Source organism: Enhydra lutris, unplaced genomic scaffold (assembly GCF_002288905.1).
Source record: "Enhydra lutris kenyoni isolate GAN:26980312 unplaced genomic scaffold, ASM228890v2 scaffoldscaffold69, whole genome shotgun sequence".
Taxonomy (NCBI): domain Eukaryota; kingdom Metazoa; phylum Chordata; class Mammalia; order Carnivora; family Mustelidae; genus Enhydra; species Enhydra lutris.
The window spans coordinates 1,926,843-1,952,202 of NW_019154153.1; the positions used below are offsets into that span (position 1 = coordinate 1,926,843).

General features: G+C 42.5%; 1 protein-coding gene across 1 annotated transcript in view; it reads left to right on the forward strand.

The window, feature by feature from the left end:
* Window positions 1-448: 448 nt before the first annotated feature.
* LOC111159692 (calcium voltage-gated channel auxiliary subunit alpha2delta 4) overlaps window positions 449-25,360 on the forward strand; it is a 113,946-nt gene continuing 89,034 nt past the window's right edge. Inside the window, exons 1-6 of the mRNA XM_022522259.1 lie at window positions 449-624; window positions 3,885-3,966; window positions 5,769-5,885; window positions 12,779-12,838; window positions 14,179-14,341; window positions 14,686-14,817. Coding sequence (XP_022377967.1) covers window positions 449-624; window positions 3,885-3,966; window positions 5,769-5,885; window positions 12,779-12,838; window positions 14,179-14,341; window positions 14,686-14,817 — 730 coding nt within the window. The remainder of the gene's footprint in view (window positions 625-3,884; window positions 3,967-5,768; window positions 5,886-12,778; window positions 12,839-14,178; window positions 14,342-14,685; window positions 14,818-25,360) is intronic.

A 25,360-nucleotide genomic window follows, 5' to 3' on the forward strand; every position in this document is an offset into this window, starting at 1 on the left:
TCTTTAAAGTACGAGGTTGTGCTCTGACCCCTAAGGGAATGAACCTCGCCCTGTCTTCTGGAATCAGGATAATCCTGCTGAGGTCGTTTAGGCCACCTCCTCCTCCCTGCTGTCAGGCAGGGGATTAGAGGAGAGGCCTGTGGATTAACGGGTTCATTGTGTCATAACCATCCCCCCCTCCTCAGACCATCAGCCCCTCCTGGAGCCTGCTGGTCAGGCCAGGTGGCTCCTCTGTGCACCGTTCTCTGCAGGGCAGAGAGAAGTCCTTGCCCCCGCCAAACACTGTAGCAAGACCAGATTGAAAGCTGGGTGACCCAAGGCTTGCCAGGACTCGGAAGGCAGAAGGCCTGGGGACATCCCAAGTATCTGGGTGACAGGTGAACAGAGCTGGCAGTTGGCGGCCACTCTCATCTCTCCCTCCTTTCACCCTGAGCTCTGCAGAGACACCATGCCAGGACTGCCCAGGTTCCATCCAGACACCAACGCCCCCCACCGTGGGAGGCCCTGCTGCCCATGGCCAGTGGCACCAGCCTCTCTACGGAAGACCACGATCATGCTGGGCCTGCTGCTCTCCAGCACCTCCCTGCCCCCCACACACGGGCAGGCCAAGATTCCTCTGGAAACGTAAGCATCAAGTTCCACCCCCACCCCGTAGAATCCTCTGGCCTTGTCCTTCCCTTCCTTCCTCCTGGAGAGTCAATCCTCTGCTCACCCTCCTAGCCCAGACCTCTGGCCTCCCTTGGGACTCTCCCCTGGGGGCTTGCACTGCCCACCATCTCTTCCCCTCCCCTCTTCCCACCGGATTTCCATTCTGGAGCGGCACCTGCCACTCCAGGGACACCTGCTGGTTTCAGGCAGAAGTGATCACAAGGGCCCCCCACGCCTCCGGATGGGAAGCAGCACAGAGGCTGGAGCACCTGCAGGCCAGAGGGATGCCCCTTCGGGGATAATCACTGCGATGAGTCCACTGGGAGTGGGGGCTTTGCTGGCTCAAAGCAATCATCGCAGCTCCCTAAGGATTTGTGAGGAAATTTGTGTTTCAACACTCTGAAAGAGTAAAGTGGTTCCAAACTGACAAAACAGCTCGTGCAGTCAGGCGCTGAGCAAGACTGGACTTCTGTTCTCTTCACCTTCCCTTCCTGCCTCCTTCCAGGCCCCTTCTGCATCCTGTCACTCAGACCAGCTCCAGGAAAGACTCTGTTATCAGTCAGTTACACTTTAGTATAAAGCTTAGTTGCTGGGAGTGTGTTTTACTGTCCCTTGCTCTGGCGGTCCTATTAAAGAAATGGCCGAGATACGTGGGGACTGGAGCATTCTAGACGGCAGGGGGCCACTTGCTGAGTCCATACCCGAGTCCAGCATGATAGCCACCAGAACCAGCCTCCAGCCTCGCATCTGAACAGCAGCGACTGGGAGGCCGAACAATGCACGCCTTTGTCAAGGGTGCATTTCAGCAGCACTGTTGACGTTGGGTAGTAGAGCCTCTACTGTTTCTAAGCCTGGCATGGTGCTGTGCAGTTGAGGACACGAGCTCAGAGAGGTTAGGGGACCTCCCCACGTTCATGTGGGCAGTAAATGGAAGTGCCTGAATTTAAACTCAAGTCCGCTTGACCTGCGCTTTCCTCACTGCTGGGCTATATGAGGATCTGTTGCTGAGGAAGAGGTTGAGAGTAATTTTCCATCCCCAGAACACACAGCAACTGATAGTAGAAGGAAAACTCTGGGGATGGGCTGAGTGTTGAGTAAAGGTAGCTGAATCCAGGTCTTGGTTGTGGAGAAACATAGACTGGACCGTGTACATAGAAACCTCGACAGCTGGCCAAGATTACTTGCCTCTAAAGGCACCTGTGTCTGCACCTGCCCTCTCCCTTGGAGCCAGACCTCTGCCAGGCCCCTGGCACCAGCCCTCTTTCCCCTGCTGAATCCCCTTCTCAGTCTTGTGCACCCCAATGACACCACATCTCCCTCAAGTCATGCTCTTCCTTCCCACTTGACCCTCCCCCTCCACCCCCCGCCAGGCTCCTACTGCCCTTCCAAGTCTGTTGCCACCAAGATCCCTAAAGATTTCCTCCCTGCCCAAACCACTAGACATCCCTGGCCTCCTCTCATTGAACTTCCTTCTCCTTGACTCTTGATACCTCAACATCCATAACAATGAGCTCTCCTGGGTCTCCTTGGGCACCTGAATGAAACTTCCGTTCTCCTCAAGCAATCCTTTCCGTCTGCCTGCCCCTGAGATTGTCAGTGTACCCCAGGGTATGTCACCACTCGCAGGTCTTCTCATGCTACACACTCTCCTTGAATGAATCCCTCTGCCTTCAGAATCTCAACTGCCCCCATGTGCTAATGACTCTCTCAGCCCTGCCCCTGACTCAGACTGACATACGCATTGGCTATGGACAACTCTTCCTGAAGATCATATGACGTTTTAAATTCAAGTGTGTGTCTTTCAAGATATAATGCAATCGGTGCCTCCTGGAGTTGTGCAGGGCACAACCTGACCTATGGCACTCAGCATCCCTGCAACAGGGAGGAATTTCACATTCTACATATCCCGGAGCATTCTAGATTGCAGGGGGCCATTTGCTCAGTCCATACCCGAGTCCAGCATGATAGGCCACCAGAGCCAGCCTTGCATCTGAACAGCAGTAGGGACTAGGAGGCCGAACATTCATCACCTTCCACCCTCCCCAACTTGTCCTCCACCCTGATCTTCCTGATATTCTGAATTTTATCCAACATCAACTTGACCACCTAAGCTGGAAACCTGGAGTCATTTTTGACTCCTCCAAGCTCTTCTCTACTGTCTATGTAGAAATCTCTTCCGAATCTCTTTGGGAGGGTAAACTCTCCTGAACTTCTAACACTGACCTCAGATCCCATTTGTCCCAAGAAGCCTCTTGGCACCACCACTACTCCTCTCCAAGCTTTGTCGTTGCCCCTTCACCTTCATGCATGCATCACACTATCTGTATGTGGAGGGGTATCCCTCTTCACTGAGGGTGTTACAAAGGTGAGGACTACAATGAGGTCCCAGCACTGTGTATGATGGGGTGGCACATAGTAGGACCTCAATAATTATTGGCTGAGTGACAGCATGAAGGCACCCTTGACAGGATCGGGTGGACAAGCTCATTTGGCTCCATCTGGAGACGCTCAGATGAGGTCCTGTGTACTCATTGCAGGACACCCCCAGCCTGCCCAGGGGCGGGACCTTGGTGCGTTTCCAGGGACGGATGGGAGGTCAGGGCTTCTCCACGAGGCTGCCTGCACCCCGGATGTGGGGTGGCCTCCTCACACCCTCCCTGCCTGGCCTGCTGTCACCTGCGTCTTCCTCTGCCCCAGCCTCATGTTCCCCTCTGCAGTTTCAATAGAGGATTCGGTGACCGGTAGTGACCTGGAACAGGGAACCCTGGAAGGCATGGCCCACTGAGAAGCTATAGTGGTGCCAAACAGCTCCCGTTTCCATCCTCAGGGTCCTCCCCATCCGGACCTGGACCCATCCACAGCCTCTTCCCCTTCTCTCCTCTACATTCTCCACTCACAGAGAAGAACTCTTGGGGGCTTAGGGTGGTGAGACTGTGCTTCCCAGCTGGTCTGCCCTGCCCCCTCAGGGCAGCTGCGGAGCCCCCAAAGGTCCTCTTGGTTTCCTGCCCCAACCAAGAGGAAGGGTAGCTCTTTGTGTGTGTTTCTGGGTATAGGTCAGTATGTAGGCCCACCCAAGTATATATATATGAAACTCTATGTATTATGTGTGTCTCTGAGTGTGTGTCAGTGGGTGTCTGTGTGTGCACACAGTTGTTTTCTATGTGCATGTGTGTGTGTGTCGTACGTGTGTCTGTGTGTGCACATGTGAATACACACGCATTCCCGTCACCTGGCAGAGTGAAGCTGTGGGCAGACACCTTTGGGCAGGACCTGTATAACACCGTGACCAAGTACTCAGGCTCTCTCTTGCTGCAGAAGGTCAGTAACCCCCTCCCGGGGAGCTCAAAGGGTGGCCAGAGGGCAGTCAGCCAGGGAATTCCTCCTGGTGGAGAAGCAGAGTCCTCTAACCCCCGAACATCCATGCTTTAAGGGGTCTCAGAGATCATCTAATCCATTCTCCTCGTTCTCAGATGGGGAAACTGAGGCCCAGGGAAGGAATGATTTGCCCAAGTCACAGAGCAAGTCAGTCGCCAAGAGCAGAGGGTCAGTTCAGATCCCCCAGATGCTGACGCCAGGATAGAATTGGATGGGCCAGAGATTTACCTGGACAGTTCTGTATAGAATAAAAGGGAGAGGGAGCAGGTGTAGACAGAGTGGGATCCTGCCTTTACACCTGTGAGTGGGCACAGGGAGGACGGAGAAAGGGGTGAGCGCCTGGAGGGGCTGCTTGGGCGGGAGAAGTAGATGAGTGGGCCTGCGGCCCTCTGTGGGGAGAGCTTCCCTGACCTCCAGTTCTCAGGACCTCCAGCCACGAAGGGCGCTAGAGGGCACCCACATGGGTCTTAGCTGAGGTCTAGCCCACGCCTGGCTCCCCAGCAGGAAGAGGGCCTTGATTGTCAGGACGGTGCACCAGCTTGTCCTTGCCTTTATTTATTAATTACTTTATTGCAGATTGATACCGAGTCTGTCCTCTTACTGGATTATAAACAACCCCATTCTCTCTGAAATTTATAACTCCCAGACCGGTTTTAATAATAGCCTGCCATTCTCTATTATTACCATTGGCTAAGAGCTTTATACTCACGATTTAATTTTCACCACAACTTCATAAAGTGAGTACGATCTTTGCCATTTCCTAAATGTTGCTAAGAGCAAATCTCAGGTTTTTATGCCAGAGCGCGGCCACACCGCAGCCCCTTCCTTGGGCCGCTGGGCGGGGCCAGGGCGGGCATCTACCTCTCCCGCGCCCCCTGCAGGCCGCTGTAGCAATGACAGCTCGGACTCACTTCCGCTCACGTGGAGTTTCCACCCAGTGAAGCACCAGGTTGTTTGATTTTCTCATTTGTGCCCTCCAACCCCGGGTGAGGCAGATGCAGCAATAATGACGTGGCCATTTGGGGTAAAAGCATTCTAGAGCGTGCTCTAAAGCCATCCAATGTCACGTCTTGTAGATGAGGAGACTGAGTAACTCACGTGAGGTCACGTGGTCACAAGGTTGCCAAATGGGGTCATTAGACTTTAGTGACACACACTAGGTGAGAGATTATCTCCTGCGAGTCCAAAGAGTAGACTTGAACCCAGCTCTCTTAACTCTCCTAGATTCTCCAGCAACTCCGGCAGCATGAACCCTTGTAATTGCTGCTGAGCTCTGCCCAGGCAGTGAGAATTATAGTTAACACTGTTGGGAGCAGGGACCTGCTGATACCTGGGGCATCAGGGAAAAATGAACTGCTCATAGTCCCTGTGAGCAGCCCCAGGGAGGCATCATGACTGCATAAAGAAGATGGAAATCTGGGAGACCTGGGTCATCCCAGGTCCTCCATTCAAGGGCTGTGTGACCTTAGTCAAGTTTGTTGACCTCTTTGAGCCTCAGTCTACTCCCTTTTTAGGTTATTAACCACAGAGTTAATGTCCAGAGTTGCAGGAACAGAGAGAACTTTGATAAGAGGCAGCTATTAATGGTAGTGGGGGCAATTATACCAGAAGGCGAGGGCCTGTCCTTACCTCTCCTTGAGTCAACAAGACTCCACAAGTGTGAGCGCATTAGTTGAGAGGATGGAGGCTGCATGTAATCATGTACAAGGCTACAGGTGCGTATCTCTCCCACTTCCCCCACACAGAAATACAAGGATGTGGAGCCCAGTCTGAGTATCTCGGAGGTGGACGGCTTAGAGCTGGTGAGGAAGTTCTCAGAGGATATGGAAGCCATGCTCCGCAGGAAAGTAGAGGCTGTCAAGGTACTCTAGGTTCTATGATTTGTGGAGGGGTTCTGCCCCAACCCCCATGACACCAAAATGACCCTCAATGTTGTGCTCCCTTTATCCTCTTTCCCACACCATCTTCTTCCTACCTTATGAGTGTCTGCTTTGTAGCCTCATGAGCCAAAAGATCCTTGTAAAGGAGAAAATGTTGGGAATCAAGGGAAGAGAGGTGGGGGCTGGAATTTGAACTCTGCCAGAGGGAACCATGTCCAATACGACAGGATCAACTTACAGTGTCAAGAGGGGTTCTGCATCACAACCTCATATTCAGAGACGGGCACAGAGCACATATAGAATAAAGTTTTAGGGGTCACTAGCTGATGAATGAATGGGTGGATGGATGGGTGGCCAATGGGTGGAAGGGAATACAGCTGGATGGAGAGCTCAAAAAGCAAGCTCCTTCATCTCCTTTCCCTTTTCTCCTCTCCCCTTTTCTCCTCTCTCCATGCTCTCCTCTTCTGCATATCAGCCCACCCTTCATGGCACCCACATGCTTTGAGGGCCACCCAGATCCCAGAGGTACTTAGAGTGCTGGGCCTCGTGTTCAGGTGATTCCCACATTGCACATCCACTGAGCAGGAAGGACCTGCTCCAATATCTTTGGGGACCTGGCTAGGTGGAGAGACATGGTTCCTGCTCCACCCAGCCAGAAATCTGACCATCCAAGACCAGTCTTATCCCAAAAAGGACTCCCTTGGGGGAACCAGGAAAATGACGGAGCTAGGATGGTAGATTGTGCAGGGGAGGCCAAGGTCAGGGTTTGGGGAGAGAGCAGACTGCAGTCTGCCCAGTGGGCCTGCCTGGCTCCCCACCTCCCCATCAGAACCCACTTTCTGGAAAGCATCAGCGTCAGAGTCTCTGGGGCCTTCTTTCCCACAAGTTACAATTTGCAGCCTCTTTTCCACAGCTTAGGGGAGAACATCGTAGCATCAGAGATGATAACTTGGGGACTGGAGAGCCCACCCTGGACTACGGCGTGAGGACACTGATCTCACAAACAACCGACACGGGCAGTCTGCCTCCTTCTGTCTACGGTGCTGTTTGAAACCCCTCTCTGGGCACAGACATTGGGCACCCCTTTGGGTGCTGGTCCTTGTGCTAGAACAAAAGTAATTCTGCTGCACTCCCAGAGGCAAGGGCTCTGGGCTCTCTGGGGCTCTGGTTGCACTGTCTTTCCCATGGCTCCCACTGAGGAAACCAACCAAAAGAAAAGAGTGCTTGCTTGGCCAGTCTCCAAGTACCAGGCCCCACTCCTGCCTGGGGGTTCCATGGGGGCCTCAGTCACAGGCCCTTCTACATGGCATCCGTCGGGAAATTTCCTGCAAAGCAGCACTAAAATTATCTTTGCCCTGTGAATAATGCTTCAATGAAAATGGGAGCATAGATGTCTTTTTGAGATTCTGATTTCATTCCCTTTGGCTATATAACCAGAAGTGGGACTGCTGGATTATAGGGTAGTTCTGTTTTAAGTTTTTGGGGAACCTTCATACTATTTTCCATGTGGTGGTACCACTTTACATTCCCATTGACAATGCAAGGGTTCCTTTTTCTCCACACCCTCACTTGTTATCTTACATCTTTCTAATAATAGTTGTCAATCCCCTGCACACCTTCCCTCTGGTGACCACCAGATTGTTCTCTATATTTAAGAGTCTGTTTTTCGGTTGGTCTTTTTTTCCTTTGTTTTGTTTCCGAAATTCCACATATGACTGGACTCATATGGTATGTGTCTTTCTCTGACTTATTTCACTTGGAATTACAACCCCTAAGTCCATACATGTTGTTGCAAATGGCAAGATTTCATTTTTTATTATGATTAATATTCTATTATATGTATATATATTTTACATATATATAAAATATTCTGTTCTATATATATGTAGAATATATAGAGAGAATATATAGAATATATATAGAGAGAGTATATATAAGAATATATATTCTATTTTATATATACATATAAAATGTATACATATACATATGATTGAGTAATATACATATAAAATAGAATATTACTCAATCATAATAAAAAATGAAATCTTGCCATTTGCAACAACATGTATATATAACATATATATATAAAATAGAATATAATAAAGTAATAAATAGAATATTACTATTAATACTATTAATATTACTATATAATAGAATATATATACACCACATCTTTTTCCATTCATCTATCAATGAGCAAGTGAGTTGTTTCTATATCTTGGCTATTGTAAGTAATGTTACAATAAACATAGGGAGGCATATATCTTTTTGAATTAGTGTTTTTGTTTTCTTTGTATAAACACCCAGTAGTGGAATTACTGGATAATCCAGTACTTCTATTTTTAATTTTTTGAGAACCTCCATATTCTTTTCCATGGTGGTCGTACCAGTTTGCATTCCCACCAGCAGTGCACGAGGGCTCTTTTTTCTTCATATCTTCACCAACACTTGTTATTTCTTGTGTTTTTGAGGTTAGCCATTCTCACAGGTGTAAAGAGATATCTCACTGAAGTTTTAGTCTGCACTTCCCTGATAGTAAGTGATGTTGAGCATCTTTTAATGTGTCTGTTGGCCATCTGGATGTCTTCTTTAGAAAAATGTCTAGTCAGGGGTGCCTGGGTTGTTCAGTCGTTAAGAGTCTGCCTTCAGCTCAGGTCATGATGCCTGGGTCCTGGGATCGGGCCCTGCATTGGGCTCTCTGCTCAGCAGGAAACCTGTTTCTCCCTTTCCCACTCCCCCTGCTTATGTTCCCTCTCTCGCTGTGTGTCTCTCTGTCAAATAAATAAAATCTTTTTTAAAAAGAAAAGAAAAGAAAAATGTCTATTCAGTTCTTCTGCCCATTTTAATTGGATTATTCTGGGTTTTTATTTTTCTGTTGCATTGTATAAATTCTTTGTATATTTTGGATATTAACTCCTTATGAGATATATCATTTGCAGATACCTTCTCTCATTCAGTAGGTTGCCTTTTGTTTTGTTGGTTTCTTTCGTGTGCAAAAGCCTTTCATTTTGTTATAGTCCCAAAAGTTTAATTTCACTTTTGTTCACTTTTCCAGAAGAGACAAATCTAGAAAAATGTTTCTATGGTCAGTGTCAGAGAAATTACTCCTTGTGTTTTCTTCTAGGAATTTTGTAGTTTCAGGTCTCACATTTAGGTCTTTGATCCATTTTGAGTTTATTTTCCTGGACAGTGTAAGAAAGAGGTCCAGTTTCATTCTTCTGTATGTAGGTCTCCAATTTTCCCAACTGTAGGTTCACTCTGTTGATTGTTTCCTTTGGTGTGCAGAAGATTTCTGGTTTGATATAGACAACAAAAGCAAAACAGAAATGGGTGATGCAATCTCATTTCTATTTTTGCTTTTGTTCTCCGTGGTTTTGATATCATATGCCCCCACAAAAAGACCAGTGTCAAGAAGCTTTTTCTTTATTCTTTCTTCTAGTAATTTTATAATTTCAGGTCTTACATTTAGGTCTTTCATTTATTTTGAGTTGATTGTCTTTTCTTTTTTTATGTTGTTTTTTTTTTAATTTATTTTTCCAGTGTTCCAAGATTCATTGTTTATTTTGAGTTGATTTTCATATCTGGTGTGTAATAAAGGCCCAATTTAATTCTTCTACATGTAAATATTTAGTTTTCCTCATACCATTTATTGAAGAGACTTTTTTTTTTTTTTTTTTTTGGCCATTGTGTGCACTTAGCACCTTAAAGATCAGTTAATTATGAAATGTATGGATTTCTATCTGGGCTCCATTCTGTTCTATTTGTCTATATGTCTGTTTTTGTGCCAATACCAACTGCTTTGATTATTGTAGCTTTGTAATATACTTTGAAATCAGGGATGTGTGATGTGAAATTAGCTTTGTTCTTCTTGCCCAAGATTGTTCTGGCTACTCAAGGCCATCTGTGGTTCCATATAAATTTTACAATAGTTTTTTCTATTTCTGTAAAGAATGACCTTGGAATTTTGATAGGGATTACATTGAGTTTATAGATCACTTTGCGTAGTTGGACATTTTTTTTGGTATTATTATTCCTCTTTTATTTATTTTGTTATGTCAGTCACCACATAGTACCATCATTAGTTTTTGATGTAATGTTCCATGTTTCATTATTTGCATGTAGCACCCAGTGCTCATCACAACACATGCCCTCCTTAATACCCATCACCCGCTACCCCATACCCCACCCCCACCCCTCTGAAACCCTCAGTTTGATTCCCAGAGTCCATAGTCTCTCATGGTTTATCTCCCCCTCTGATTCCCTCTCCTTCAGTTTTATCTTCCTTCCCCTAATGTCCTCTGAGTTATTCCTTATATTCCACATATGAGTGAAACCATATGCTAATTGTCTTTCTCTGCTTGACTTACTTCACTTCACATAATGCCTTCCAGTTCCAGCCATGTCGATGCAAATGTTGGGTATTTATCTTTTCTGTTGGCTGAGTAATATTCCATTGTATATATGGACCATGTCTTCTTTATCCATTCATCTGTTGAAGGGTATCTCCTCTCCTTCCATAGTTTGGCTATTGTGGACTTTACTGTTATGAACATTGGGGTGTATGTGCCCCTTCTTTTCACTACATCTGTATCTTTGGGGTAAATACCCAGTAATGTAATTGCTGCATTGTAGGGTAGGTCTATTTTTAACTTTTTGAGGAAACTCCCTCCTGTTTTCTGAAGTGGTTGTAACAACTTGCATTCCTATCAACAGTGTAAAAGGGTTCCCCTTTCTCCACAATCTCACCAACATTTGCTATTTCCTGCCTTGTTAAGTTTTGCCATCCTAACTGGTGTAAGATGGTATCTCAATGTGATTTTTATTTGAATTTCCATGATGGGAAATGATGTTGAATATTTTTTCATGTGTCTGTTAGCCATTTGTATGTCTTCTTTGGAGAAGTGTCAGTTCATGTCTTCTGCCCATTTTTTGACTTATTTCTTTTTTGGGTGTTGAGTTTGAGAAGTTCTTTATAGATCTTGGATACCAACCCTTTATCTATAATGTCACTTGCAAATATCTTTTCCCGTTCCAAGAGTTGCCTGTTAGTTTTGTTGACTGTTTCCTTTGCTATGCAGAAGTTTTTATTTTGATGAAATCCCAAAAGTTCATTTTTGCTTTTGTTTCCCTTACCTTTGGAGATGTGTCATGAAAGAAGTTGCTGTGGCCAATGGGTAGTGTTGTCATTTTAACAATATTAATTTTTAAAAGAATATTAATTCTTCTAATCCATGAAAAAGGATCTTCCTATTATCTGTGTCTCCTTTAATTTCCTTACTTCCCATGATGCTCTGTAATGCTGGCATCCTTTCCTTTTTCTTTTTCTTTTTTTTTTTTCTTTTTTTTTTTAGTTGTGGTAAATACACATTATACAAAAGTTACCAGTGGGGAACCTGGGTGGCTCAGTCAGTTGAGCATCCAACTCTTGGTTTAGGCTGAGATGATGATCTCAGGGTCATGAGAGAAAGCCTGGCTTTGGGCTCTGTGCTGGGCATGGAGCCTGGTTAAGATCTCTCTCCCTCTCCCTTTGTTCCTCCTCCCTTGCTCATACTCTCATATGCTCTCTCTCTAAAAATAAGATAAAATAAAATAAATACTTAAGTTACAATTTTAATCATTTTTAAAGTGTACAGTTCAGTGGCATTAGATACACTCCATGCAACTATCATCACTATCTAGTTCCAGAACTTTTCATCACTCCCAAACAGAAACCCTGAACCCATTAAGTAGTCACTCTAATTTCCTTACCCCTCTGATTCCTTGTAACCACTAATCTGCTTTCTGTCCATAGATTTTCCATTCTGGATATTTCACAAATGTGGAATTATACAATATGGAACCTTTTTATATCTGGAGTCTTTCACTTCATGTTTTTAAGGTTCATCATGTCTTAACATGTACCAGAACTCCATTTATTTTTATGGTTGAATAATTTTCTATTTATGGGTATCCCCCATTTTTGGGGATGTTCATCAGTTGATGCATATTTGGATTGTTTCTGTCTTTTGACTACTGAATATGTATATTTGTATGTATGTGTGTAGAATAGATACATATGTGAATATATGTACATACACACACATTTTAATAGACTTTATTTTTTTATTTTTTTAAAGATTTTATTTATTTCAGAGAAAGAGAGAGAGCATGTGTGCAAGCATGGGGGGGGTGCCAGATGGAGAAGTAGAATCCCCTTGGAGCAGAGAGACTGATATGAGGCTCTATCCCAGGACTCTGGGATCATGATCTGGGCCAAAGGCAGACACTTAACTGACTGAGCCACCAGACACCCCTAGACTTTGTTTTGGAAGAAAGTACAGAGTTTCCATATACCCCTGCCCCCACAAATACACAGTCTCCCCATCTATCAGCACTTCCCACCAGAGTGGTACATTTGTTACAATTGATGAACCTATATTATCACATGATTATCAGCCAAAGTCCAGGTTTACATGAGGGCTCACTCTTGGTGTGGTACATTCTATGGGTTTTGACACATGGATCCAACATTATAGATCATGCAGAGTAGTTTCACTGCCCTAAAAAATCCTCTGTTTTCTGCCTATTCGTCCCTCCCTCCCCAAAAACCTCTGGCTACTACTGATTTCTTTTCCTTTTTCTGTAGTTTTGCTTTTTCAGAATGTCATGTAGTTGGAGTGCAGGACATAGCCTTTTCAGACTGGCTGCTTTCATTGAGTAATATGCATTAGGTTTTGGCCATTGTGAGTAGAGCTGCTATAAACAATTGTGCGCAAGTTAGTGTTTGAGTACCTCTTTTCAGTTCCCTTGGGTAAATTCTTAGCAGGAGAAATTACTGAAGACCTTCTGGACTTGTTTTGCCCATTCATTCTCCCTTTTGTGTTCCTATCCTGCAGAATCTAGTAGAGGCTGCTGAGGAGGCTGACCTGAACCATGAATTCAATGAGTCTCTGGTGGTGAGTCTGCCTGCTCCCAGAGCTGCTGCTGGGAGAGTATAATGACTAATGGCCGAACCACAACCAAGGGCCAGGGTCACCTGAGTACAAGATACAGAGGGGTGGGGGAAGGGAGGTCCCACGCTGTATTTTGATGTGCATAGGATTTGTATGAACCTACAGTAGTAGTTTAATTCTGAAATGTTCTCTGGTCTTTAAGAAGAGATTCATGGACCAGGTAGGAGAGATAGCTATCAAGACTTGGGGGGCAGGGGACAGAGCAGTAGTCCACCCGTTCCAAAAACATGTATTGCCCAACCACAATGGGTTAGCCTCTGCAAAGATTAAAAAGTCAAGAAGCTCATAGACCAAATTACTCTAGCATAAGGCATGTAACCAGCCCATGAGAGTTGGTAAACAGAGTTACAAGAATACAGAAGGGAAGGGGTGGAGGCTCAGATGCTTCAGCAGACAGGGTGGCTTTTGGGCCAGCCTCAGGCTGAGGGGGATTTGAGCAGAAAAGGCATGGAGAAGCTGAAGGAAAAGAAAAGACACCAAAATTGGAAAACACAAGATTGTAGAGATTGTGAATGGTCAGCTCTGTATATCCAGGGGATGGTGAAGTGGAAAGTGATTGTGGACAGATAGGAATCTGGCCTCACTTCAGCTCAGAATGGCACATGTTGAAGGGTTTGAGCAAGGGAGGGACACAGTGGGATCTGTGTCCCTTGCTGTCAGCGGTGTTGTGGCATGGGGTGGGACGTAGGGTGTCCTGAGGAGGCTATTCAAGATCTGAACCAGGTGGTGTGCAGGGAGTGGGGAAGAGGCTCTGATTATGGCTCTAAGTGTGGTCATCCAAGTGGACACCCCCAACACCGCATATTAGAGCCAGAGATCACACTACTGACTCCTCAGAGAGGCACTGGGGACACAGGCTGTTTCTTAAAGAGAGAAGCCTTCCCCTCCTAGAACCCACTGTTCCAAGTCTGTAGGAGCTCCCCACACAGGAAAAAAATTGTGGTGCCCATGATGTTGCTTCTGTCTCTTTACCTCACCTTAGATCTCTGGCTGCTTGTCTCTGGCTCATATCACGCTCTACAGAGTGGGGAACTGAAGCAATAATCTAGACCATTTACAACAAAAACCAAGTGAATCAACCATGCACTCCAATATCTGGCTATGTATTGTCTGTATGTGTGATGCAGATTATTGTCTGAGTTGTCCACGGCTGTTGCTGGTATAGACGCTGTCAATCTGTCTGACCCTGTCTCCCACGTCTGAGTCCTCTGACCTGTGCCATCTGTTTTTCTCTCTCTCTTGTGTCCACACTGTCTGTCCTGCTCATGCTTGTCTGCTCCTAGTTTGACTATTACAACTCTGTCCTGATCAACGAGAGGGACGAGAATGGCAATTACGTGGAGCTGGGGGCTGAGTTTATCCTCGAGTCCAATACGCACTTCAGCAACCTGATGGTGAACACCTCCATCAGCAATGTGCAGCTGCCCACCAACGTGTACAACAAAGGTAGCTCCCCACCCCCACCTGACACTCTCCCTGAACAGCTTATACTGTAAGTTTTAACGCTATGCCTCCATTTTCCTGAGAAGCCATGAAGGTTAGAAACTGAGTCTCTAACCTCCTTCACTGAGGAGAACAAGAAGAAGGGATTCTCCCAGTCTGGACTGGGAGAAAGCTCAGTGTTGCTGGATTGGAGGGTGTGAGTGTGGCTTTCTGAGTGTGAGGTAGCAGGCAGCTGTGAACAACATCACTGCAGCCTGTGTGTGTGTGTGTTCAGTGGGTGAAGAACTGGTCACTGTTGCTTGTGACTTAGTTTCCCTGGCAGCTCCTTCTATAATCTCATCCTTTAGACCCAGACATTTTAAATGGAGTCTACATGTCTGAAGCCTTGAACCCTGTTTTTGTGGAGAACTTCCGGAGAGACCCAACACTGACCTGGCAATATTTTGGCAGCTCCACTGGATTCTTCAGGATCTATCCAGGTAGGGACATGGGAAGGCATCTCTATGGCCTTTTCGGCTTTTCTTGGAATAAGGCAATAGAGGCATTGGAGACGGACCCTGGCACTCAGGCCCCCAGTGAATGAACTCCCCCCCAATCCAAAAGCATCTCCAAACCACACTTTGACACCCTTTATAACATGATAAGCACATTTATGATAAATAGTTATTAAATAAATGAATCAATCAATGAATCAATGACACCATCAATTACCATGGTAACCAGCCCCAAAATGCCCACATTAAATTCTTGTCCCATGAAAAGCACTGTGGAAAATTCAAAAATAAGATAAAACAAGTCTTGATCCTAAGAAGTTTACATCCTAATTGGAGACATGGAGCATACTTGCTTGAAGTGCTCAATGGCAATGTAAAAAGTGTCACAGATTACTGTGTGATTAGTGGCCAACTAAATGGACCACATGGGGAAAGCTCCCTTGTTCATCAATAAAAATAAGAAACAGAAATATCTACCACAACATTTGCATTTTACTCCAACCCATTTTTATATTTTTAGCACACTATCTGGAAAGTCTTGAAGTTGCCCTACATTTCTGAGACAGGAAAGCAGAAAATTCCTAAAGGATTTTTAGTGTTCCCAGGCTGAAAAAGCCAGTTCCTCTGCAGGACTACATGGGGATCTTAGAGCCCACAGGGTTCCTGTTGTTAGCATGCCCTTATCTCTCTGCCCAAATCCACAACCAGTCACTGGTTCTTTTCTGCTCTCCTGAGCCTCGATGAGCAAGCTCATCCCCTTTCCATGTAACAGCCCTTCAAGTGCTTGAAGTCAACTCACATGTCCATGGGGCCTTCTTCAGGGTAGAATTCCCACAAGTATTTCTGCCACACCAGGGCTTCCGGAGACATCAACTTGTGTGCAAATAACACTGTCCAGTTATAGTCTGCAAAGAAGGGGGCAATTTCTCACATCCACATCCACATTTATAGATACATGTCAGCCCTCAGGTGGACTCTATTGGGTTGACCATAATCCTTGACCATGCTACACTGTTCCTATGAGTCCAGGCAGGCCTATTTCTATTTATCTTATTTTTAATTTGTTTAAAAGAGATGCTTGTGTATACATGACCGATGCAAAAACTAGAATGTTACCAAACCTCTATCTACTTAATATGCTCCTCCTCTGATCTGCCCTTGGCCCCCCAACTTACCCCCAATCCCACCCTCCCAATGACCAGGTAACAGCTATCCTGAACTTCGAACTTACCATCCATTTGCATTTTTTGGCCGTCTGCTTAGTTATTTAGTCTTATCTCATATTTACACACAAACACACACACACACACACACACACACACACACACACACACCTCCTCAAAAATGTATTGTTTTGAAAAAAAATGTATTGTTTTGTTTAGCTCATTTTTGAAATTTATTAAACTGGTTTTATGTATAGACTTTCAGAGCGTACTTTTTTTTTCAGTATTATACTAGCAACATTCATCTGGGTTGTCACATTTATCTGTACTTTGTCATTTTTGTTCCTGTATCATATTCTTGGGGGCCAATATATCAGTTCATTCATCCTTCTGATCCTGTCTGGGTTGTTTGCAGTTTGTTTTTCTTCTGGTTTTTTGTTTGTTTGTTATTTCTTATTTTGGGTTTTTGTTTTGTTTTGTTTTTGTTTTTTTTTTACTTTTAAGAACAGGGTTGCTATGGACATATCTTATGCATGTGTCCCCAGACATATTATAAGAGCTGCTCTTGAGCATGTACCTAGGGATGGAATTGTTAGGTCCTAAGATACAGGACTGTTCAGCCATGGCAAGAGTGCAAAATTGTTTTTAAATGCTTGCACCGTTATAATCCGACCAGCCATGAATAAAAGGTTCTGTTGATGCACATTTTCTCAAACACTGGGTATTGTGAAATGTTAACCATTTTTGTTAATAACACTTTAGTACAAAATGGTGTTTCACTGTGGTCTGACACTGTGTTTCTTCCATCGCTTAGGAAGTTGAGCATCTCTTTCTACCTGTGTCATTTGTTGTATGTTTTTCTTCTTCTGTGAAATGGCTGTTATGTCTTCTACAGAAGACATTTCACAGAAGAAGAAGAATGTTAACCTGTCTTTACGGTTTTATGAAAACCTAACTCGATCATAGCAAATTAGTCTTTTATGCGTTGTTGGATTTAGTTTACTAGTATCTTTTTTAAAAAGATTTTATTTATTTATTTGACAGACAGAGATCACAAGTAGGCAGAGAGGCAGGCACAGAGAGAGGGGGAAGTAGGCTCCCTGTTGAGCAGAGACGCCCCTGATGGGGGGCTCGATTCCAGGACCCTGAGTTCATGACCTGAGCTAAAGGCAGAGGCTTAACCCACTGAGCCACCCAGGTGACCCTAGTTTACTAGCATCTTGTTCAGGACTCTTTGAGTAAAATGGTCTTGTAATTTCTTTTTCTGGTACTGTCTTTGTCTGGTTTTCAAAATTATACTAGCTTCATAGAATAAACTGGGAAATATTCCCTTTTTCTGGTTTTTGGAAGTCTTTAAATAAGTTAGAGTGATGTTTTCCTTGAAAGCTTGTTAGAATTCATCTATAAAACCATATAGGCTTGGAGTGCCTGGGTGGTTCAGTTAGTTAAGTGTCTGCCTTTGGCTCAGGTCATGATCCTAGGGTCCTGGGATCGAATTCCACTTGGGCTCCCTGCTCAGTGGGAAGCCTGCTCCCCCCCACTTACTCCCCCTGCTTGTGTCCTCTGTCACTGTGTCTCTGTCTGTCAAATAAATAAATAAAATCTTTTTTAAAAAAATAAGCCTGATGTTTTCTTTATGGGAAGATTTTAAATTACCACTTCAAGGAATTTATGCTTATGGGCCTAATAAAGCATTCTATTCCTTCTTAATTTGGTAAAATACCTTTTCTAAGATTCCATCTCTCTTGTCTGAGTTTTCAAAACTATTTTCAGGAAGCTATTATTCTATTATCTTTTTAACCTCTGCTGTATCTATAATTATTTCCTGTTCTTATTCATAGTATTACTCATTTTTTTTTAATCATTGCACCACTGGGTTCTCTGTTTTGTTAGTCTGTCTCAGGAGTCATCTTTTATCTTCATGGACTACTCTCTATGGCTTCTTTGTTCTCCATGTCACCTGTTTCAGTTCTGACCTTAGCTCCTCTTCTTTTTTTTTAAAAAGATTTATTAATTAATTTATTTATTTGACAGAGAGAGTGAGAGAAAGAGAGATCACAAGTAGGCAGAGAAGCAGGTGGAGAGAGAGGGGGCAGCAGACTCCATGCTGAGCAGAGACCCCGATGTGGGGCTTGATCCCAGGACCCTGAGACCATGACCTGAGCCGAAGGCAGAGGCTTAACCCACTGAGCCACCCAGGCACCCCCTTAGCTCCTCTTCTCCCTTTCCTTGGATCTATCTGCTGTTCTTCTTTCCAACTTATTAAATTGTACACTTAGCTTTAACTTTTAGCCTTTCTTTGTTACTAAAGTAAAAGGGGTTTTTTTAAAGATTTTTATTTATTTATTTGATAGAGATCACAAGTAGGCTGAGAGGCAGATGAGGGGGTGGGGGGAGGCAGGCTCCCTGCTGAGCAGAGAGCCCGATGTGGGGCTCCATCCCAGGACCCCAGGCTCATGACCCGAGCCACCTAGGTGCCCCTAAAGTAAACGTTTTTAATGAGACTTTGGACCTAGAAGCTCCACTTTTGCTGTCTCTCATTAGGAGTGGTTTCTAAATTTTTAAAATTATAGTAAAATACATATAACATAAAATTTATCACCCTAACTTTTAAATTGGAATGATAAATGATATACCTATTATATTAGTTTCAGGCATATAACACAGTGCTTCAATTTTTTTATACATTACAAAATGTTCACCTCAAGAGCTCATTACCCTCTGTGACTGAACAATTATTACAATATTATTGACTATATACCCTATGTTGTACATTACATCCCTGTGACTTACTTATGCTATAACTAGAAGTGTTTATCTCTTAATCCCCTTCACCTCCTTTGCCCATTTCCCAACCCCTCACCTCTGTCAACCACCAGTTTGTTCTCTGAATCTATGAGTCTGTTTCTGTTCTGTTTTGTCTGCTCATTTACTTATTAGATTCCACACATATGGTATTTGTTTTTGTCTGACTTATTCACTTAGCCTAATACTCTCTAGCTCCATCCATGTTATTGCAAATGGCAAGATTTCGTTGTTGTTTTTTTTAATGGCTGAGCAACATTCCACTGTGTGTGTATAGATATAGATATAGATACAGATATAGATATAGATACAGATATCTCACATCTTCTTTATCCATTCATTTCCCAATGAACACTTATGTTGCTTCCATGTTTTACTACTATATTGGTACTGCAGGAAACATAGGGCTGCATTTATCTTTTCAGATGAGTGATTTTATTTTCCTGAAACAAATATCTAGAAGTGGAATTGCTGGATTGTGTGGCAGTTCTATTTAATTTTTTTAGTATCCTCCATACTGTTTTTGGTAAGGGCTGCACCAATTTACATTTCCATCAATAGTGCACAAGGGCTCCTTTTCTCCTCATTCTTGCCAAAGAAATAACTATTGTTATTTCTTGTCTTTTTGATAATAGCCATTCTGACAGGTGTGAGGTGGTATCTCACTGTGGCTTGATTTGCATTTCCCTGATGATGCATGACACTGAGCATCGTTTCATGTGTTGGTTGACCATCTCCAGATCTTCTTTAGAAAAATGTCTATTCGGATTCTCTGCACATTTTTTTAAAGATTTTATTTATTTATTTGACAGAGATCACAAGCGGGCAGAGAAGCAAGCAGAGAGAGAGGGACGGGGAAGCAGGCTCCCCACTGAGCAGAGAGCCTGACGTGGGGCTCGATCCCAGGACCCTGAGACCATGAGCTGAGCTGAAGGCAGAGGCCCAACCCACTGAACCACCCAGGCAACCCCTCTGCCCATTTTTAATCAAGTTGTTTGCTTTTTTGTTTTAAGTTGTATGAGTTTTTTTTAATATATTTTGAATATCAACTCCTTCTTGTATGTATCATTTGCAAATATTTTCTTCCATTCAGTAGGTTGCCTTTTACTTTGTTGACGGATTCCTTTACTGCAAATTTCTTTTAGTTTGATGTAGTCCCATTTAATTTTTGCTTTTGTTGCTTTTTTTGCCTAGGCAAAAAAGTATTGTAGGAGGGTTCCCCTTTCTCCACATCCTCGCCAATACCTGTCATTTCCTGACTGACTAATTTTAGCCATTCTGACTGGTGTGAGGTGGTATCTCACTGTGGTTTTGATTTGTATTTGCCTGATGCCGAGTAATGTGGAACACTTTTTCATGTGTCCGCTGGCCATTCAGATGTCTTCTTTGCAGAAATGTCTGTTCAGGTCTTTTGCCCATTTCTTGATTGGACTTTTTGTTCTTTGGTGTTGAGTTTGATAAGTTCTTTATAGATTTTGGATACTAGCCCTTTATCTGATATGTCATTTGCGAATATTTTCTCCCATTCTGTTGGTTGTCTTTTGGTTTTGTTCACTGTTTCCTTTGCTGTGCAAAAAGCTTTTGATCTTGATGAAGTCCCAATAGTTCATTTTTGCCCTTGCTTCCCTTGCCTTTGGTGATGTTTCTAGGAAAAAGTTGCTGCGGCTGAGGTCAAAAAGGTTGCTGCCTGTGCTGTCTTCAAAGATTTTGATGGATTCCTGTCTCACATTGAGATCTTTCAACCATTTTGAGTCTATTTTTGTGTGTGGTGTAAGGAAATGGTCCAGTTTCATTCTTCTGCATATGGCTGTTCAGTGTTCTCAACACCATTTGTTGAAGAGACTGTCTTTTTTCCATTGGACATTCTCTCCTGCTCTGAAGAAGATTAGTTGACAATAGAGTTGAGGTCCATTTCTGGGCTCTCTATTCTGTTCCATTGATCTACATGTCTGTTTTTCTGCCAGTACTATACTGTCTTGATGATTACAGTTTTGTAATAGAGCTTGAAGTATGAAATTGTGATGCTGCCAACTTTGGTTTTCTTTTTCAACCTTCCTCTGGCTATTTGTTGTCTTTTCTGATTCCATATAAATTTTAGGATTATTTGTTTCATTTCTTTGAAAAAAGTTGATGGTATTTTGATAGAGATTGCTTAAAATGTTTACATTGCTCTAGGTAGCATAGACATTTCCACAATATTTGTTCTTCCAATCCAAGAGCATGGAACGTTTTTCCATGTCTTTGTATCTTCCTCAATTTCTTTCATGAGTACTCTATAGTTTTCTGAGTATAGATTCTTTGTCTCTTTGGGTAGATTTATTCCCAGGTATCTTATGGTTTGGGGTGCAATTGTAAATGGGATTGACTCCTTAATTTCTCTTTCTTCTGTCTTGTTGGTGTTGTTGTTGGTGTATAGAAATGCAACCGATTTCTGTGCATTGATTTTATATCCTGACAATTTACTGAATTCCTGTATGAGTTCTAGCAGTTTTGGAGTGGAGTCCTTTGGGTTTTCCACATAAAGTATCATATCATCAGCAAAGAGTAAGAGTTTGACTTCTTCTTTGCCAATTCAGATGCTTTTTATTTCTTTTTGTTGTCTGATTACTGAGGCTAAGACTTCTAGTACTATGTTGAATAGCAGTGGTGATAGTGGACAGTCCTGCCATGTTGCTGACCTTAGGAGAAAAGCTCTCAGTTTTTCCCCATTGAGAATGATATTTGCTGTGGGTTTTCATAGATGGCTTTTATGATATTGAGGTATGTGCCCTCTATCCCTACCCTGTGAAGAGTTTTGATCAAGAAAGGATGCTGTACTTTGTCAAATGCTTTTTCAGCATCTATTGAGAGTATCATATGGTTCTTGTTCTTTCTTTTATTAATGGATAACCCACACATTGATTGATTTGCAGATGTTGAACCAAACTTGTAGCCCAGGAGTAAATCCCACTTGGTCATGTTGAATAATCCTTTTAATGTACTGTTGGATCCTATCGGTGGAATTTTTGCATCCATGTTCATCAGGGATATTGGTCTGTAATCCTCCTTTTTGATGGGGTCTTTTTCTGGTTTGGGGATCAAGGTAATGCTGCCCTCATAAAATAAGTTTGTAAGTTTTCTTTCCATTTCTGTTTTTTGGAACAGTTTCAGGAGAATAGATACTAATTCTTCTTTAAATGTTTGGGAAGCTTTCTTGCCCTGGGCTCTTGTTTTTTGGGAGATTTTTGATGACTGCTTCAATCTCCTTACTGGTTATGGGTCTGTTCAGGTTTTCTATTTCTTCCTGGATCAATTTTGGTAGTTTATACATCTCCAGGAATCCATTTCTTCCAGACTGTCAAATTTGCTCATGTATAGTTACTCATAATATGTTCTTACAATTGTATTTCTTTGGTGTTGGTTGTAATCTCTCCTCTTTCGTTCATGATTGTATAATTTAGTCCTTTCTCTTTTCTTTTTGATAAGTCTGGCCAGGGGAGTATCAATCTTATTAATTCTTTCAAAGAACAAGCTCCTAGTTTTGTTGATTTGTTCTACTGTTCTTTGGGTTTCTATTTCATTGATTTCTACTCTGATCTTTATTATTTCTCATCTTCTGCTGGGTTTAGGCTTTATTTGCTGTTCTTTCTCCATCTCCTTTTGGTGTAGGGTTAGTTTATGTATTTGAGACCTGTCTTGTTTCTTGAGAAAGGCATATTGTGCTATATACTTTCCTCTCAGGACTGCCTTTGGTGCATCCCAAAGATTTTGAACAGTTGTGTTTTCATTTTCATTTGTTTTCATGAATTTTTTAAGTTTTTCTTTAATTTCCTGATTGACCCATTCATTCTTAGTAAGATGGTCTTTAGTCTCTATGTATTTGAGTTCTTTCCAACTTTCCTCTTGTGGTGCATTCTAGTTTCAAAGCATTGTGGTCTGAAAATATTCAGGGAATGATATCAATCTTTTGGTGCCAGTTGAGACCTGATTTGTGACCCAGAATGTGATCTATTCTAGAGAATGCTCCATGTGCACTAGAGAAGAATTTGCATTCTTTTGCTTTGGGATGGAATGTTCTGAATATATCTGTGATGTCCATCTGGTCCAGTGTGTCATTTAAAGCCTTTATTTCCTTGTTGATCTTATGCTTAGATGATCTGTCCATTTCAGTGAGGGGGTGTTAAAGTCCCCTTTATTATTGTATTATTGTCAATGTTTTTCTTTGATTTTTTTTAATTAATTGGTTTATATAGTTGGCGCTCCCATGTTAGGGGCATAGATATTTAAAATTGTTAGATCTTCTTATTGGACAGACCCTTTAAGTATGATATAGTGTTCTTCCTCATCTCTTATTATAGTCTTTGGCTTAAAATCTAATTGTCTGATATAAGGACTGTCATCCCAGCTTTCTTTTGATGTCCATTAGCATGGTAAATTCTTTTCCACCCCCTCACTAAATCTGGAGGTGTTTTTGGTTCTAAAATGAGTTTCTTGTAGACAGCATATCAATGGGTTTTGTTTTTTTATCCACTCTGATACCCTGTGTCTTTTGATTGGGGCATTTAGCCCATTTACATTCAGGGTAACTATTGAAAGATAAGAGTTTAGTGCCATTGTATTGCCTGTAAGGTGACTGTTACTGTATATTGTCTCTGTTCCTTTGTGGTCTATGTTACTTTTAGGCTCTCTCTCTGCTTAGAGGACCACTTTCAATATTTCCTGTAGGGCTGGTTTGGTGTTTGCAAATACTTAATTTTTTGTTTGTCCTGGAAGCTTTTTATCTCTCCTTCTATTTTCAATTACAGCCTAGCTGGATATAGTATTCTTGGCTGCATATTTTTCTCATTTAGTGCTCTGAATATATAATGCCAATCTTTTCTGGCCCTCCAGGTCTCTGTGGATGGATCTGCTGCCAATCTAATATTTCTACCATTGTAGGTTACAGACGTCTTGTCCTGAGCTGCTTTCAGAATTTTCTGTTTACCTCTGAGACTTGTAAGTTTTACTATTAGATGATGGGGTGTGGACCTATGTTTGTTGATTTTGAGGGGAGTTCTCTGTGCCTTCCTGGATTTTGATGCCTGTTTTCTTCGCCAAATTAGGGAAGTTCTCTGCTATAATTTGCTGCAATATACCTTGTGCCCCTTTCTTTCTTTTTCTTCTGGGATCCCAATTATTCTAATATAGTTTCCACTTATAGTATCACTTATCGCTCAAATTCTCCCCTCATGGTCCAGTAGTTGTTTATCTCTCTTTTTCTCAGCTTCTTTATTCTCCGTCATTTGGTCTTTTATATCACTAATTCTCTCTTCTGCCTCATTTATCCTAGCAGTAAGAGCCTCCATTTCTTATTGCACCTCATTAATAGTTTTTTTTTTTTTTTTTTAGTTCAACTTGGTTAGATTTTAGTTCATTTATTTCTCCAGAAAGGGATTCTCTGGTATCTTCTATGCTTTTTTCAAGCCCAGCTAGCATCTTTATAATAGTCATTCTGAACTCTGGTTCTGACGTCTAATTCTATCAGTACTGCCTCTTGTTTTTTTTTTTTTCTTTGAGGTGAGTTTTTCCACCTTGTCATCTTGTCCAGAGAAGAATAGGTGAATGAGAGAGAAAAATGCTGAAAGGGTAACAATATCCTCAGAAAAATATGCACTAAACAAATCAGAAGAGACCCAAAATGGGGGTGGGGGGAGGGAAAAAAATATATGATTAGGGTGGTGAATAGAACAGAGCTATGCACTTGATTTTGGTTGTATTTTCATCTGTTAGAAGAAACTGCCTCCCAAATTTTTAAAGAAAGAAAAACTTACATATATACAAAATATATACAAAAATAAGGATAAATACAATGAAGGGATGGAATATGACTGTGAAGATGAAAATTTAAAAAGATTTTTAAAAAGGAATTGATAAGAAGTTGGTTGAAAAAAGAAAGAATTTTTTTTTTTTTAAAGTAGAGAATGTGACCAAGCTGGAGACTAGAACAAAACCATTCACTAGATTTAGGATATATTTTGGTCTGTTAGAAGAAACTGTATCCCCAAAATTTTGAAGAAAGAAAAACTTATATGTATATAAAAAATAAGGTTAAATACAAAGAAGGAATAGAATATGGCTATAAAAATGAAAATTTAAAAAAGATTTTACAAAGGTATTGAAAAGATAAGATTTGGTTAAAATAGGAGAGAAGAAAAATTAAGAAAAAAAAGGAAAAATAATGAAAATTTATTTTATTTTTAAAGATTTTATGTATTTATTTGACACACAGAGAGAGAGGGAACACAAGCAGGGGGAGTGGGAGAGGGAGAAACAGGCTCCCTGCTGAGCAGGGGGCCCAACAAGGGGCTCAATCCCAGGACCTCAGGATCATGATCCAAGCTGAAGTCAGCCACTTAACAACTGAGCCACCCAGGCACCCCATAATTAATGAAAATTTTAAAAATTTAACTGAAAGACTGAAGAGTAATGGTCAAAAAGCCATGAATTCTATGTGCTGCATTCCTCTAGCTCTGCAGTTCCACGGTTCTCATTGATCAGTGAACTTGGTCTTGGCTGGACATTCTTGCTGATCTTCTGAGGGA